Source organism: Cygnus atratus, chromosome 2, assembly GCF_013377495.2.
Source record: "Cygnus atratus isolate AKBS03 ecotype Queensland, Australia chromosome 2, CAtr_DNAZoo_HiC_assembly, whole genome shotgun sequence".
Classification (NCBI taxonomy): domain Eukaryota; kingdom Metazoa; phylum Chordata; class Aves; order Anseriformes; family Anatidae; genus Cygnus; species Cygnus atratus.
In genome coordinates, this window is record NC_066363.1 from 52,596,149 (window position 1) to 52,614,614 (window position 18,466).

The following is an 18,466-nucleotide window of genomic DNA, read 5'->3' on the forward strand; positions in this document are numbered from 1 at the left end:
GGTCTATAGATGGCAGCAAGGGTATGAAGAAAAAAGAAAAGCCATTTCTCACTGAAGTAGTATGTGTAAGTCAAAATACATAGGAGGCAGGTAAAAGTATGCTTTCTTCGAAGTCAGTGGGAGTTGTAAATAAGTGCAAGGAGGTAGGATTTCACAGTTAGGACGAGTTCAGTTAAGTGTATATTCACTACCAGAATAAGGCTTGTAACAGAAGTATTGGAATTAGTATGCAAAACACTTGTGTGTAGAAAAAAAAAACAAAGCAGACTTCATACCTACATTAAAAATAAGTCTTTATTTGTCAGCTCACATTTTTATTAATAACTCTTCAATATTCTGGGAAATGAATGATGCAACCAGCACCTCCAATAGAGAAAGGGCTAAACAGCATGTGATTTAACAGTAATAACTGTCAGTAACGGTTTAGTGAAAGTAAACACTTCAGTTAATACCAGTATATTGGAGATGGCTCCCTCACAGGTTTTTACTGAAAACAAGAGGTAAAGCAAGACAGACAAGCAGTTAAATTCCATATATTCTCACTAACATATTACAAATAAATACAGTTTTGTAAAACCTCTGTATCTCTTTGTTCTACAAAACACAAGGAACCTTTAGGATCAACTTCAGGTTTTTAAACAGTAGTTTTCACATTTTTTGAAAATCTTTGAAAATCAAAATCTGAAATCAGAGAACCAAAAAGTATTTCTGTACATCTAATTGCTTATGATACTAAACATTACACAGCAGGATGCAGAAAAAGTCTTACAGGAAAAAAATTGGGAAGAGTACCAACTTATGTCTCCTAGTTAATTAAATCAGTGATCATTTGACACTCACTGTTGCTTTCCAAGAGATATTTAGCAGTACCCTGATGTATTTGCTTCCCACCTGTATATAAAGGTTTTTGTTGTTGCTGTTGTTTTTTTGTTTGTTTTTTTGTTTAAGTTTAAACACTTCTTTGAAAGGAAATCCATCCATGCATTTCCAAGCGTAACTTCTACCTCTTAGGAACTCCAATAAATGTGATTCATGTGTTAGAACAATTGCTAAATTTTTTAAAATCAGAGGAAGAAATCAGATTTTCCATCTATACATATAACAGTAGCAAACTTTCACATCACTTAGCCTTTATAGGCTAGGAAATAATTATTATTTTTTTTTTTTTTCTGAACAACATAATGTCATCGCTTGTTCGAAGCACTCACCAAAAAGTGCTATTTTTCTGACTTTGCTAATTAAGAATTACTTAAGCGACTATTTATCAGATGCTCAGGCATACAGGTAAAGATATACTGATTACACAGACACTATTCTGTGAAGACAGGAATCAAGATATTCCTAAATTTAAGTTATAGCTTCTCTATTTGAAGAATGTGCCAAGTCCTATACAAAAAAAATATTGTTCTGTTCTTTTCTTTTTAAAAAAAAAGAAAAAACAAAAAAGTGAAGATCTGGAATATAGATTAATTCAATTTAGAGAGGCAGTTAAGTTAGCACAAGGAAAACTATTGTTGTGAAATAACCATCTATACTGCCTCTTCTTTCCTTTCCAGTGTTATAGTGGCTGTTGACTTTGCTAATTCTTACCTTTAAAAGTCTCACTAACAGTGAATTACCTTAAAAAAAAAGATTACAAATTCATTTAAGAAGTTGCATTAATGAAAACTCAGCTCAACTCTACGAAATATCCAAAATTCTTTATTTCAGGCCAGTATAGTATTGTTACAGGCATCCATCTCTTCCTCCCTGCTTACATACAATCAAATTTGGCACTCCCAGCCACCAAGAATGTTAAATGGTTACTTAAATGGTTACTACAGTACAGGCACAAAGTAGCCAAACAGCTTTACTTTCAAAAAGCAAAGCCATGATTGTGCTCTAACAGCATTTGTTACTAGTGTATGTTGTTCTCCTCTCCTAAGAGGCAAGATTAGGAAATTTCTCTTAATGGAAGGAGCACAGATGACAGCCCTGTTAATAAACCTGTTGTTTCATCAATAGAGGAATGATGTATGTATCTGGATACACTGGACACTTTCCTTCATAGCTTTCAGTTGCATTTACTAGTACACATGGGCTTGCGCAGAATGGGATTAAATATCCTTTCAGTCTTCATTACTGCTTTCATCATTATAATCACTACCAAAGTTCCACATTGGAAGAACCACGATTTTTTTTCCTGAAATAAAACAAGAAAAGCAAACAAACAAAAACCAGAGTATTGCAGTTCCCTCACATTTGACAGTGCTTCATAACCACCAGCTAAAAATCTTTTCCCTGTCTGAAGCATCAATGCCTTTCCATAAAGGAAGCACCACCAGAGACAATTTGTATGATTTAACCATACAAATAACACTAGTGTATTTTACTGCATTACAAACTTCCAATTACAGTGGTTAACAGCATATGGAATGAGTATCAGATTTTTAATATGCACCAAAGGCAAGTTAGTAAAAACAAGTAAACAAACAAACAAACCACTCTACAAATATATTACAAACAAAACTAGCAGCAAACACTGCTATTGTGAAAGATGATTGATTGAATGGTCATCTGAAAAACAAGCTGGTGACTGTATTATTATAAAAATTGCAAGACAAATATTTGATCATAACAACTGTGCGAACAAGTAAGAAGTAAGCGTGATTCAGTGAACACAAATCCTACTTACACAACAGTGTCTCCGAGCCACAAAATGTAGTTTCAGTTTTATGTTAATAATCACAGTTCCAGTCCGATACACGCAGTTGACTCCGGTAAGCGTGTCGAAATAGACAACGGGACGTAACTCCTGTAGATTCTTCTCTACAGCATGCAGCCCTATACGACTGGTATGAATGCCCGTCTTTATGTGGCACTTTAACAGCAAGGTATACTGCAGTTGAGAGTGAAGGGAAACAGCAGAAGTGCTTACACCGTGCTTTGATCAGAGGTACCTTTCAAAATATGCACAACATATGTACAATTTGTTCCTAGGCACGTCTTTGGTTACATTCTCAATATAGTCTGCTTCACAGAAAAATACATAAAACATTCAAGACTTGGTTGAAGTCCAGGCAAAGATGAAAATTCTTTGTTTTTCAGAAAGCAAGACAGTAGAAGTCCCTTTAAATTGATGCTTTATTATATCCATAAACGATAAAATCCCAGTGCTACTGTAAGGCATGTAAATACTGAACCTGAAAGAAAATAAAAGCAGGAAAGAAAACAGAGACAATGAATCATTAGCTCTTAGAACACTTCTTCAGAAAACTAAATACACATCTGGCTACAACATTAAAAGGTGCAATCACTAGTCCTTCCCCATGTCAGAAAATAAGGTTCTTAATTTACAAAACACAAGCAATTTCAAGGCAGAGGAGCACAAAAATGACAAAGAAGGAAGAAAAAAAAGGATGCAGGAAAAATGGGCTGGAAGACTCAAAAGATTGGAAAAACACCTTAGTTGCTTACCTTTCAGAAAAAAAAAGATCAATTTGGCAAGTTACAGTTGTAAAATGAACTGAATAACAGGATTATTAAATCACAGTCAAGTATTCACACAAATAAATGCAAACTACTTTAACGAGGCTTATCGATTTGTATTTTTAAATTTCTATTGAATGCAATCAATTTTTGGTTTCTAGATACACACAAAAGATTTTTGCCATTGTCTGCAAACAGTAGCACTTGAAGTAAATTTGTGTTTTATGTATTTAGTTTTACTTCCATGTGGAATTCAATACTTTTTTGAGTAGGGATAGTGGGGAAAAGAACTTCCTCTCATTTTAATAAATTGCCTTTTATTTTACAGTAATGGTTCACTGTAAAAGGATATCCCTGAAGTACAGTACTATGAATAGACATGATTGTCCTTATGATAAAACCTATTGTGAAAGAATAATCAAAAAGTCTAAATCAGAAGAATAACTTCTACTGTTAACTTGTTCATTTAATAGCACTGCATACTCAGCTGAAAAATGTCAAAATATTGAATTTACCTACAGCAATAACATATTTTTTCTAACATACATGCCTGAAAAATGAGCATTTAAGAAATGTGATAATGAACAGTCAAAAAGCCAGAACTGTTCCATTTTGTAGACAGAGCTACAACAAAGAAGCCCTAGAAACATATGCAGCAGGCTGCTTTTATAAATTAAGTCAGGCATAGATAAACTTTTTGACCCTTATTGACAGCCAGTCTTTTAGATTTCTCACACACTTTATTACAGTATAAAGAAGGGGAAAAGCACATAGCCACAGCCCGTGCAAAATGAAGCTGCAAATTACAGAAAACTTTCTCCGGGTTAAGCACACAAATAATCTTGCTGATATCAACTGTGACCACTTCAAGTATTTTATTTAAATTAGGGCCTTCATGAATACAGTCAATTGATAGTTTGCAAAAACGCTGTTAGGCTTAATAGTTTCAACATCAGATTCCTTACCTGCCAAGTACTTAATATTATCAAGTTTGTGCGATTCAAGCATTGTTTTTAGATCTGCAACTTCCGTGTCTATTTTTCTGTCTGTTTGGGTCAGAGCTCGATCTTGTTGTGCATGCTGGAAAACAAAGCAACAAACTTAAACAATTTGATCAGTTCTGAGTTAATTTAGAAATGCAACCCATTCCTTTAAGTTGCATTTCTGACTTCTCCTTAAATGTATGTTAATGAAATAATTTACATTCAAAGCAAACAAGTTCCTTCATGACTTACTAAATCCAAGAAATTGAGTAATTTGGTGAACTTGGTAAACTTACGTGACTACATACTTCTTTACATGTAATCTAGAAAGGAGCAGAACTGGATGCCTTCTTCTCTCGATCTAGCAGCATAATCATTAACTTTAATCTGTCACTTGGCCCACAAGATGTTCAAGTCACTGCTCAATTATAATAGCTATTGAGATGTCTAAGAGCCTCTTGTGACAGAAACATACTGGAGCATGAAAATTTATGGATCATTAGAAACACTAAGAATTGGTCTTCTGATGTAAAAAGCACGTCTTCATCTTCCAATGAATTCTACCACTAAAACAGCAATAGACAGACTTCAGAATCTGATTACAACAGAAGACCAAACTTCTGTGAAAAAAACGGGATGGAGTTATTACTCAGAAAAGAATCAAAGACAAGACTTGTAAACTCAGATCAACAGCTGCCGTGGTGCTGATATTTTCAAGTCAGCACTACTGAAACATTTTCAATCAGTTAATGATTTCTTAATGATTTACTGCCAGACTTCCTCCTATGGCTAATTCCCTATAGTACAGAAATAAAACAAAATGAAGACGAAGAGCTTAGTAAAAGCCTCCCCCTAAAATGAAGCCAAATCAATCTAGCAGTGTGTCACACTGAACATGGAAAAAATCATTGATTTCAGAAGAACTAATGTAAAATTTTGTCTAGAGAAAATACTACGTGCACGAAGTTTCAAAACAAAGTGACCACTGAACAGTTTATATAGACACAGAGGAAATCTAATAATATATATGAAAGCCTTTTTATTCTGTAGACACTTCAGTCAGCTGTACTAATATGGAAACGCATGGGGAAATAATAAATCTCAATGACATTTTCTACATGAAAGTGTCTAAGCACACGAGCAACTTCACAAAGAATACCTGCGCTATAACATGAGTATAAAAAGCTTTGTTATATGATTAGCTACCAAGTCCTTACCAATTCCACTATTTCTGTCCTCATTTCAAGTAGTTTTCTTTCATTGAGTGAATACTGGAAAGGGGAAAAAAGAAAAAAAAAGTAAACATATTATTGTCTTTAAACCTTTTCCCCATATTTAAATGTATATTTCTTTGTTTCCAAGTTCTGTAAAAAAAAAAAATGGATCTGAAAAAGAATGTTGTCTGGCAACACTTGAGAAAGAGTATTGTAGGATGACTGCTGTCCTTTAGAAAGCAGAATTCAGCCAGGTTTTCAACCACTCTTCTGAATTGCAAAGTGGAGCAAGTCTAAGACTATCATCATCTGCAACAATGATATACATTAATAATGGCAGAAAAGTTAGCAAATTTACATTTCTGACAAAAACCTATGACTCTAAAGAGTAACTCTGGAACAGTTAACTAACCCACCGAGCACAGAAACACCAAGAAGTTACAAGTCATCCGCTTTCTTCAGCAAGGGGAGTATAGTTTTTAAATGATTATAGCAAACTCAGCTATCTAAGATGTTTCACCAGCATTATGGGTGTTCACCATTTGAAACGGTCAGAACAATATATAAGGAACAACATTAAAAATGCTGTATTTGGTAAATACAGATCTCTTATCTCATGTTAAGCCATTTGTTTGCGGAACATCAGAAGCTGTGGCTTATTTGTAAGCTATGGTTACTTGGATTCAAGAAAAGGTAAAACCAGATTAAAGAAGCATACCTTTAAGGCAGGGTACCTTTCTGACTCATGAACAGGCATGATTTGACATCCGTAATGGTTCCTATCCACTACTGGAGCAATTTAATTATTCATAGGACAGCTGCTAAACCACCAGTCTACAGTGCAGAGCATTAAGGTCATCGGGCTCCATCTCAGAATGCTCAGTTACACAGCAATAACCTCATCTGTTGACATTCCCACGTGGAAAGTCACTTTATTTTTCCTCCAGTCTGGAAGCTTATTCCACTTTAATATTAAGTCATATTAATCTATGTAAATGCCTCCGCATTGAAAAAACCTCTCCTTAAATATCTAGAGCAATATTTGGACTTTTGACTGATCTAAAGATCAAGAAATAGCACAAGGCTACAAATGTGGGAAAGGAGAGAGGAATAATAGCATATCTACAATTCACAAAACATTTTTTGCTAAATTCTACAAATTGAAGACAAGGACAAGAAAAAAAACAAATGTATATTTATGTAAAATGTCTAGAAGTGGTAAGATGGCAAAACTTATAAAAGAATGATTTAAAATCAGGTTTGAAATAAAATTTCACATAAGAACAATGCCTCATTAATAAACTGATCATCACTATCAAAAATAGTAGTATGTTTAAAATAAACGGTGTAATGTATTGAAATAATTTCTGTTTAAATAGATGTTGTTGGCCAAACAGACTTCTTTTTTAGAATAATTTATATTCTGCAAACTTCCTTCTTGATGTCCATATTTGTTCAAGTTTGCCTTGGGGCTAGAGCTCCCTAGGTAAAGCACAAGGATTTCAAATTTCACTTTAAGAAAGTGAAATACACCCTTTTCCTACGAAGGATCAACACAAATCTGTAATAACACAAGTACAGAAAGAGGAAAGGCAAGGTTAACCCCACCCTGAAATTAAACAAGGAGATTTCCCCTTAAGTCCACGTGTTTTTCCACAATGCAGAGAAAATTCAGTTTTGTCAGATGCATCTTGATATTTTTAAACAGCGAGCTTAGAGGCACTGCGATGCATGAACAATATGAATATAAATAGAAATCTGTACTGTACTTCAAGTTTCTAAATTGCATCTATATCATTGCAGATATAAATCAGGGCACAAGCAGATGTGCATTAAGCAACAAAGAATTCACTAGGAAATGTAAAGTGGAACTAACTTATTCAGATAAAGCATTTGGAGTTCAAAACATTAAAAATGGCTGACATCAGTGTTGACAAATTAAGATATTCTCCTTCAGCATTTAGTCCAAGCAGAACTGAAGCATAAGAACTTTTTACTTGAAGTACATAAAGTTAAGTCCATTTAAACTTAGGACATTTCTCTTCTGAATAATATTTCTATAGGAATGCATAGTAAGCTTCAATAACCTGAGTCTTAATCTCGCAAAGATAGACATTCAGTCATAAGTCACGTTAGCATCCAAATAAATATTATAATGATGTTTTACTACAGAAAATATTGTATTATGTTCTTCTCCCCAGCTCAGCATATATGCTGCAACCTGCTCCGTATCTGTCTGCATTTTTCCTTTTCTGTTCATGCATGACAAAGCTGGCAATTAAAGCAGGGGAGTGCTGGGAGGAAAAGAGTAGTTTTGACAGAAACTATGAAACTGCAGTTGCATGACAGACTAAGTTAATCAACTTTCTTTAAAGAAAATTCACAGCTGCAATGCTTGCTTTTCCTGGGAGGCAGTTAAAATGATGTAGTCTTATAAGCAACAAAGTCCAGATTTCAGGGTTCTACATAAATATACAAGGAAATGTTAGCACCTATTTCATCACCTGTGAAATGTGTTTAAATAGGTTTTTTGAAGCCCAAAATATTGCAAAGCTTTGTATCCACACAGTTAATACGTTTCATATGAAGTTGTTTAAAAAAAAAAAAACAACCAATCACCAGCATAAAGTAGTAATCTTTAAAAGTGGGCTTTATCTGCTCAAATTATATTTTATTCAAGCATATACCAGGGGATAACAGGCTGTTAGTCATTATACTCAATCACCAACTCAACTGTTACCTGAACTAATCACTGTGAATTACTTCAAGGGGCACACGCAAAAGTTAGATGACTTCTACTTTAACAGTTCTTATTGCCTAGACTGCAGATATTACTTCATTATGCACTTGCGATAATAGGACTGAATAAGAAATAAAATTTGTAGTGAAGTGCCAATGAAAAATCTTTCAATTCAGATGATGTGATTTGAAATCCTAAAAGCTATTCAAGAGATCTACAGGAATAGATTTCTATTTAGAGCGCTATATATAGTGCAAAAACTTATCTTCTAGTTTTTCATCTAAGTTACTCAAATTAAAGAGGATGTAAATTCAGCTCTACCAGATATTTCAAAGTTTAAAACAACCCAAATCTTTAAAACAACCCTAATCAGTATCAGTTACAATAAAAATCAATCCCAACTATTTTCACAACAGGTAATGCCTGACAAACTAGCCACACTAAATTCTCTAGCTATAGGGAAATAATACATCTTCAGTGATGACAAGTTTAATGAAATGTGGATGCTTAATTCAGTGTGAAAACAGAGCTATACTAACAACATGAAAAATCTTCAGGTGGCTAGTCAGCATATTTAAATGCAAAAATCTATAGTAATAATATAGATTTTTATAGATATTACTATCTATAGTAATAACATAGATATAAAATCTAAAACGAACAATACCACAGATTAATATGAAAATTATACTCCTACCCAAATTAGGAGATTGTTCAATGTTTGGATGTTTCTAGAAGAATACAGACAAAACTTACCAATTCTTTTACTCTGCTCTTTTCCAGGTTTAGATTCAACTTGTTATCTGCACGCACTTTGGTAATTTCATCCTAATGGGAAAAAAATGATGAAGTAGTGAGCATGAATTTCTATTTATTCATGAGCAAAAGAAGTTAGGAAAATATATTGTGCTTTCTTTAATTAGAGAGCAGATTGATTCCCAAAACACAGTGTGCATCTTTTTCCAAAGTACAAATGTTCCAACCTTTCCCCATGGAAATACTCATGTTCTGTAGTATGAATTCATTCTCACTGGAATGAGTCAAAAACTAAACTGCTTTTACACCAGAACACTGAGAACAGCAGCTGATCGAGAGCACATCCTTCTACAAGTGCTGTTTGGAATGTGTCATATCCCATGACTCACTGATTTCAGAAATCCATGCCTAGGTACACTTGTAAGATGGACTTCTGTGAAGGAATCTTGATGTTCAAGATAATGTTAAAAGCAGTTTCCAACTTTGCAATTTTAAAGAAAATCTGTTTCTAAAGACTACACCTAGGGCTTTAAGAAAAAAAGCTACAGGTATCTTAGAACTCAGAAAATGTTTATTATATTTTAAATTTCTAACTTTTTAAACTACCACTAAATATTGTACTTCACTTCACAGATAGCTCCAAGTGATTCCTATTTCTTGCAGTGTCAGCTGCCATTTTAATGCAACCTCCCAACAGGAATTCCAGCCAGTTGACAGTTTGTCATGAGGCAAACCTCTGATTTAATGAATGTGTGGGAGAAGCAAGAGTCTGATGATGCTCTGGGATATTCTACAGTTTAAAAACAAGCAACCATCTCTCAAGTAGACCAATGTCAGCTAGTCAAGACTTCATTAAGTCAGTATGAACAATAACTACACTCAGTTTCTATGCTAGAATTTTTGAACTTTAACTGTGTTGTCATTAGATGTCATTACAGTATGTGTTACAATTTAATGAAATTGAAAAGTTTGAAATATATTTTTCCTTAATCTTTTACTACATTGTGTCATTCTGTCTTTCAGATGAAAAAGTACGAGCAAATGTAATTATTGCAAGGGCAAATCATCTTACATTTACAGATAAAAGTTAAATTTAAGATATCTTGCTTTAAAAAAAGATGACTCAGATCCTCCATATTCTACCAGTGAATATAATAACTCATTTCATTTTTTTACTTGCACAGAGATAAGTTACAAGTCAAAAATCAGGTGCCGACCATTTTAAAAAATGGTATACTGAAAGCCTGGATGCATTAAGCATTTCACAGCATTATGTAAAACATGTGAGACTAGCCCTGACAAATTTATTCTCCTTTTGGAGTTAACATAGCAGAGAAGAATTGTAGATAATAAGGAAGAAATGACAAGGAGGGCACTACGCTGAACTTGATCGCATTGTCAGCTAACTTGACAAGGCAATATTCTGACAGTTTCACTGGCAAATCCTATGGTAGGAAAGGCGCTCCATCCTCCAAGGTAAGAAGGCCATCACAAGAAGAAACAGCACTTCTGAAGTAAGAGGACCATATTCCCTATGAACAGTTAAAAGTTACCCAGTTTCCAATCTTGGTGCTTCTTGCAAGAATCTTTTCTTTCTGTGTAAAAGCTGCTTAAAACTACACACTCATCTAAGTTACAGGTTTTGAGACAGTCTTGATTTTGGTGGTAGAAAGCTATTTGGGATGTTACAGATGTAACATTTGGGATGTTACAGATAAATCTTCAGGAAAAGAGAAATACTACAACCAATTAGTGAGTGCTGTAATTTTGAAAATGTGTTGCATTTTGAATCTGATAAGCAATCCTAAATACAGAACATCATTCAGCCTTAATCATGACATGGCAGCTACCTACTTTCTGAGTCTGGGTTAAGGAAAAAGTCTTCAGGTAATTTTTAGTTCACCACTCAGTGATGAATTGCTTACAGTTGTCACCATTAATTACGTCTGCATGAAATTGACTTTGCTGCAGCTCATAGCGTACCATCAATTGCAGTTTCAGTATCCTATATATCATAGCAATCAAGCACAAACTTTAGAATAAAATCCTAAGAGCAACAATTATTTTTAAAGCAAATTAGATAGGTGTTAATTCTTAATTATATTGGTAGAGTATCTTACCATGACTTGCTTCTTTATCTGCTGGAGTTCAAGTTTTATTTTCTGGGAGAGCAGAAAAATGTATTTTTTATTATTGTATACAAACCACCACAATCTAGAAATACTAACAAATGTGCACCATAAGTAGCAAGAACTATAATCCATCATGTGAAAAGGAAGGCAGAATGAACATGGTTTTATTACGTATATCCTCAGTACGTGTGTAGATATATCCACACGTACACAGATGCACAGTTACTCAGTACTACACATTTCCAACCAGCAGCACAAGACAGAAGCTAGCAATGCTCCACAGCAGTAAAGGTGGCCAAATACACAGGAGGTTTTAGTAAGAGTAAACACAGCCAAAGATAAATGATTATTCCCCCATATTTAGCATTTGTGAGTCCGCATCGAGCTGTGTCCAGCTTTAGGCTCTCCCTGGTACAAGACAGATGTTGACATGCTGGAGCAAGATGAGTGGAGAGCCACCAAGATGATGGGAGGCTGGAGCACACAAGGTAGGGGTGGACAGCAGGGAGAGGCAGAGGGGTTTGTTCAGCCTCAAGAAGAGGCAGCTACATGGCAATCATACCGCAGCCATCAACTCTTATGGTCTCTAGAGGTCCCTTCCAACCCAGATTATTCTGTCACTTTCTCTCTTTCAAAAGACCCATGAAATAGGAATAGTTGTAGTGGATTATCTATTTTGTTTTCTTTAATTGTGCACAAACTAGCAACCTGGAAGGATCTACAAGGATCCCTTTAACCTATCTTGTTCTGTGTATGTTCAGTTAGCTATATCTATGAATTGATGAAATAACATGTGACCCGACTCTCCTCTTGCCGTATGTTCTCACTATACCTTCTTTTTTGGCTAAATATAGTCAAAACATGGCTAAATATAGTCAAAACTAACTTTTGGCTACATATAGTCAAAACATGAGATCATGTTAGAGTTTAAAAAAAAAAAAAAAAATCACAGAATCCCAGAAACATTGACCTGGGATTGGACCTCTGGAGACCATCCTGTCTCAAAGCAGGGACAACTAGAGCAGGTTGCTCAAGGCCACGTCCAGTTGGGTTTTGATTATCTCCAGGACAGGGACTTCACAGCCTCCCCAGGTATCCTATTCCAGTGTTCAACCAACCTCACAGTAAAAAAGGTTTTTCTTATGTTCAAATAGAATTTCCTGCATTTCAATCTGGGTCAGTTATCTATTGTTCTGTCACTGGACACCAGTGGAAAGAGCGTTTCCATCTTCACTATACCTTCCTTTCAAGTATTTGTACACAGCGATGAGATCCTACTCTTTCTAAGCTAAACATTCCCAGCTCTTGCAGCCTTTCCCCACAAGATGCTCCAGTCCCTTACTCATCTTTGTGGCCTTTTGTCAGGCTCACTGCAATGTGTCCATGTCTCTCTTGCACTGGGGAGCCCTAAACTGCACCCAGCACTCCAAGCCTGGGTCACCAAGGCTTAGCAGAGGGGAAGGATCACCCCACTTGACCTAGTGACAACAGTCTTAATGCAGACCAGGAGGGCTTCTTTGCCACAGGGGCTCATCATTGGCTCGTGGTCAACTTGGCACCCACCAGGACTCTCAGGGCCTTTTCTGCAAAGCTAATTTTCTGCTGCGTGGGGGTTCCTTCTCAAGGGAAGGTCCCTTCCCTTTGCTGAACTTCCTGAGATTCCTGTCAGCCCATTTCCCCAGACTGTTGTGTTGCCATCTGGAGGGACATCAACAGTCTGGTGGGTCAGCCACTCCTCCCAGCCTTGTACCACCTGCAAACTTGCCAAGGGTGTGCTCTGCCCCTTCACGAGGTCATCAGCGAAGGCGTTTAACTAACCGTATTAGCACCCGAGTCGACCTCTTGGGTACGAAACACTTCTTTACATCATTAGAAAAAATAAGCAAGCGCTAGAATTCCAAAATACTGATTTTTACCTCATTTTCTGAACGGAGTGCTGAGAATTCACTTTTTTCCAAAATAATCATGTCCTTTTTCACTGCACCAATATGGGACATGACTTGCTGAAGAGCGATCTCCTTTAAAAGAAGGAAGAAAAGCCTCAGAACATACAACCACAATGCTTTTTCTCATATGTGCATACAAATACAATGGAGTATTCTGGTACTCTAAAATTTTTAACCCTGCAACTTTAGAAATTATCTCAGTTTCAGAAGACAAGATAAATTAAGCGAGAGTGACAAAATAAGCGAGTTATGCTCAAATGTTAGTAACGTTTGAAAAAAAATCAGCAGTGCTAACATGGAACAAAATAGTTCAATTAATAGCGTAGAAAATAATTTCTTCAAGTATTCAAATTCTTAAGCTAGGAAGGGCATTAGGGACAGAGGAGATGTCCATGTGCTAAATGAGGAAAGCTGACTTTCGGGCCAAGACTCCCCAGTGCAACCATACTCTTTTGTAATTGCCCTCTGTTCCACCTCCCTCTGCACGAAGGCTCACTCTGCTTCTCTACTCAGCTAAGCAAAATCATGCACTATATTCATATTTTTAAATGCTATTCTAAGTCTTTTATACCAAATTGACAGAAAAAAAAAACAAGCATCCTCCACATCTTTAGAGGATGGAAAGGTCTGTAGACACTGTTCTAGATCCTACATTATCCACATGCAAACAGGGACTCCCTTTTCTTCTCTAAACGCCCACCCTCTAAAAAGTAGGGCCTTGCTTTTGATTCTGGACTAACACCATTACAAATCTGACAGTGCACTCCACTTATGTCAGGTAATGCTATTTTTATTTATGGCATTGTATTTCTAAGTGGCATCTGGAGATGTCTCACTAGGCTACCTGACTACAGCACTGGAAAAAAACAATGGGTCAGTATGCTGGATTTATCACAAAAAGAGTACTGCCATAGATGCCTTCTCTCTTATTCCCTGAAGTGCCCAGCTTGCATTCATTCTCTCCCCTCTTGATTGAGCCCAATAAAATAGAGAACAGCTTCTTCCATATTCTGTCTCTTCCTCATCTCTATACATACACACATTTATTGTGAAGGCTTTTATCTGTCTAGTGTAATGCTTCAGCTTTTACATATCCAACTTTGGGCTAATGGCAACAACTAGATCCGCAGTTTTCCAAACCCTCTTCTAATTCTTCATTCTCTTTTGGCATAAGCCCCTATGCATTCAGACTGTAACAAACTACAGGTTTACCGTGTTACCCAGAACTCAGGGCAACACACGCACTTCCTGAGCATGCCATAAAAACTTGCACATTTTAACCTTAATGGCGGAAAGTCACCTGAGGGTCACATCTAGCACATTCTCAGAAAATGTCTGGCATCAGCAGCAACTTCTAATTCAGCATAAAACAAAGGAAAAAACTTCTGCTTTCATTCCAAAAAGTTGGGAATAGGAGGAGGTAGAGACGCCATGACTGCTTATTGTAAAACACAACCGACCATGGGGGAAAGGTTCCCTTGAACATCTTCTTCCTGCACTGAATTTGTTCCACAGTCTGGAACAAAGACAAATTTGTCTGGAATCTAAGAGCTAGAAAAGATGGGCTGAAGACTCCCTAGATGGAAGGTGGTGCAAAATCTACTCCTTAAAGAGACAGTCCAGTGCCGAGGCTATTACACTACAAAGACAGCAGCTGCAGTTTTCTCATGTTTAAGATGATGACCCAGTCACTATGAAATGAGTTAAGAGTCTATGTTTGGGAAGTGACTTGGGGCTGTGAATCCCAGCTACACAGAGCAGCCTAAGAGGTGGTACTTCAGCTATGCTGCGTGTCAGCATGGTCTGCTTAACTAGCTTACATGTCAGGGAATTCCTGTCAGGTAAAACCACCATTCTCTCGCAAATAAATGCTAACAATTCTGTTGAGGTCTATGCAATTTTCTGGTAGCCAGGAAGGATCTCTGTAGATATTCAGCATAATTTCTATTTCCAAGCAAGTTTTTTTCAATTCCACAAGATGTATACACACTGGGTGGGTTTAGAAGATACCACAAGCAATGTATACAAAGGAAACAGACAGCTTTCAATAGCAGCATCTAAAATAGACTGTTCCTGTATGTTACCAGTATATAAAACTATACCAACCACACACTAAAAAACATCATAAAGAAACAGCTCAATTCTAATACAATATGAATATCATTATGACAGAAAGATAAATCAAAAAAGACCACATAACCGGCTGTTAAATTACAGAGGAAATCTTTACGTTGTTGCTATAAATCTAGACAAGAATATATGTAGTAGCCATAACTATTCAAATCCACGCATTGAGTACCTCCTATGTCTGTGTAAAATCCTCCTCCGTAATTCTATTTCAGGTTTCAATAAGGCTGAAAACAAAAAACTATCTGTGGATTGTGCACCAACTCACAGTTCCTGAATTTCGAGGTCCATCACAACACTCTGATGTTTGTGAAATTCAAGACAGAACTCATTAGCCAATACAGACATTTGTTCTTCACTTTTAAACTTTTAAAATACAGTGTCTAACGGTGAGTAATAATAGCAACATGTATTTTATTAGCAGACGTGCTAGATTTCAGTTGACTTTAACCCCACAACTTCTTTGAGCTGACCTGCTGTACTTTGGTCACCATGTCCTTGTATATCATATCCAGGTTGGTGTTCATGATTTTCACTAACGCAGATACGATCACCTCCGACTGCTGAGTAGTGAACCCTGAGCAAGACAAAACGTAGCAACATTCAGATACCAACATTTGGACAGCTTATGAAAATACCACCTTCTAATACTCATAACGAGGTTTAAAAAAAAAAAGTCAGCTATAAAAGATACAAAAGAGCATACTTCTCTCCATGTAGCACTAGCAAAAGAACATAACCAGGCAGTACACCCAACCTCCTCCACCCCAAAATGACACCTGTGACATTGTATAGGTGCTTCTGTAGTACAGCACCATTATAGCACCATTACAATATCAGCAAGAGAAGTGCTGGAAGTTTTTCTAAAAGTATTATGCAATGTCATCTCACGTGGTTATTTCTATCAACAAGAATCCTGACCTTCAAAAGCAGATACCTACTTTTAGTATACCCTAAGTATACCACTGAAGATATGCAAATCCCAGCAATTCAATGATTTTAGTCCTCTCATCCTCTGAGTCACCACGAAAAAGCCCTTTAAACTGAGTATGTTGTGAACTATTGTAAAACATAGTCCCTAGAAATACTCTCAACTTTTCTACTTTCAAAACGTAGGAGAAAGTGTCATGAACAAGATTTAATAATTATGGAGAGGGTGATTGTTTCAAATACGTAGCAGGCTAGTGTCAGAAAGCAGAGATGGGGTCTGCAATCAAGTTCCTTTCAGTAGCTGAGCTGCGTTAATCATTTGCCATCGCCAGAAGGAGACAGCCCTCCTCACTCTATTCTTTCCCCTCCTCCTGCCACTTTGTATGTGTCTTGGTGCTTGCTCACACAACTGCTCTGTGAGCTCATTAAACCAGTCTCTCAGAATACGAATCAAGCAAAGAGCTGCATAGTTTCCTGAGAATAAGGATGGAACACATAAAGACATGCAATCACACGTTAGGGGAAAGGGACCGGGACCTCTCCTTTTCAGGCATGCGAGCTATTAAAAATAGTTCAGCTGTGCTGATCTTCCCCACCTCAGTAACACCATAATCAAATGGAAATAATCTATTCCATCATGTCTTAGCATAAGAAGAGCTGTATTTCATAGAGTATTCCACACTCCACCCCAAAAGCTGCATTTTTTGGGCAGTCCATTTCCAATCCTATTACAACACATTGTTGTGCATTGCTGCGGTTTAGCGGGGCAGGCAGCTAGACACCACAAGGCTGTTGGGCGTACCAGGAGGGACAGCGGAGACAACTGGAGCGTTATCAACGCGCTTCTAGGCTCTGTATGCTAAACACGTAGGAACCCAGAAGGCACAAAAGACAACACATAAACCTGAAGCTCTACCACCACAGGTCAAGGGGAGGCAACTAGCCAGGCTCTGTATAAAACCCCTTATAGATGCCACCAGGGTAAGCTGCATGTTTGGGGCACGTTACCGTTCTCTTCCAAGAGGCACACCAGCGCATGAGTGTCGAAGAAGAGCCTTCTGCTCCCCAGCAGGGAGACGCTGCCCTTGCCCTGTGAGGACCCGGGCGCTGAGGTGCTGACACCTGGGGGAGACAAAACACCAAAAAAAACCCCACGTTTTTATGAGGAAACGGCCAACCGAGGGGCATCCAACCGGCTCGGGAGCTCCCTAGGAGCATCCTAACGATGCCATGTATTAAGGAACGCACGCCTTTTGATTATCGCGACAGGCTGCGATATGCTTTGACACCAAAACCGAGAGGTGCTCCCCCCCTCCCCGTCCCCTCACCCCCCCTCCCTCAGCCCCTCAGCCCCTCACCCCCTCCCCTCTCCCCCCGCCCCCCCCCCGGCCGAGGGGCGCGCGGCGCTCACGTGACGCGGCGGCGGCACGGTGCGGGAGGGCGCCGCGAGGCCGCAGCACCAGCAGCGCCCGCCTCCCGCCGCTCACGGCCGCCGGGGCCCGGGCCATGCCGCCCGGTGCCGACCGGAGGCGAGGGGGAGGGAGGAGGGGAAGCCGCCGCTACCGGAAAGCCATGGCTGGGCCCCCCCCCCCGCCGCCTCCCTTCCGCTACGGCCCGCCGCCCGCTTCCGCATCCGGGGGTTGGCTCTGTGGTTCGCGCCGGGGCGGCGGCGAGGAAAGCGAAGCGGGCGGGTGGCTCCTGCGCCGGTCCGGGGTGATGGGGACGGACAGAGACAGACAGACAGACATAAGGACATGACTTATTTTGTGCGTGTTCTGCTTTTAAAGGAAATGTACTTGGCATTTGCAGAGAGTTGAAATGAGAGGAAGTGTGCTCTGACCACCGTCACTCCCCAGGCAGCACTTCCCTCATAGTGAGTTTATTTTCCCTCTGTACGGACTCACCAAAAGCACGCAGCACCTTTGCTTCCTCTTCCCAAAATCAGTGATTGCGTTAAATCAATACACGGATCGAATCGTTGGTGGGTGTCTCTGTAAGAGCGAGGACAGCTGAACCCCGGCGGCACACAGCAGAAACTTGCATAGTGGGCACTGCCTCTGCGGGGATGCTGCGTGCCCGGGGCCTGGCGTTAGCGTGGCAGTAATTCCTGGCATGCGTGAGTCTGCAGGCGGTTGTCTTCCTGTTGTCTACATGACCTCCTTCAGCCAGC

The 18,466-nt window shown here is 38.4% G+C and overlaps 1 protein-coding gene across 1 annotated transcript; it reads right to left on the bottom strand.

Moving 5' to 3' along the window:
- Window positions 1-276: 276 nt before the first annotated feature.
- Window positions 277-17,909, bottom strand: MCUR1 (mitochondrial calcium uniporter regulator 1). Its single transcript, XM_035549646.2, has 9 exons — window positions 17,708-17,909; window positions 17,305-17,418; window positions 15,840-15,943; window positions 13,210-13,311; window positions 11,282-11,323; window positions 9,162-9,233; window positions 5,669-5,722; window positions 4,434-4,548; window positions 277-3,182 (listed from the first exon to the last, which is right to left on the bottom strand). Exons 1-9 carry the CDS (start codon window positions 17,802-17,804, stop codon window positions 3,127-3,129), a joined length of 756 nt encoding a protein of 251 aa, XP_035405539.1. The 5' UTR covers window positions 17,805-17,909; the 3' UTR covers window positions 277-3,126.
- Window positions 17,910-18,466: the final 557 nt, after the last annotated feature.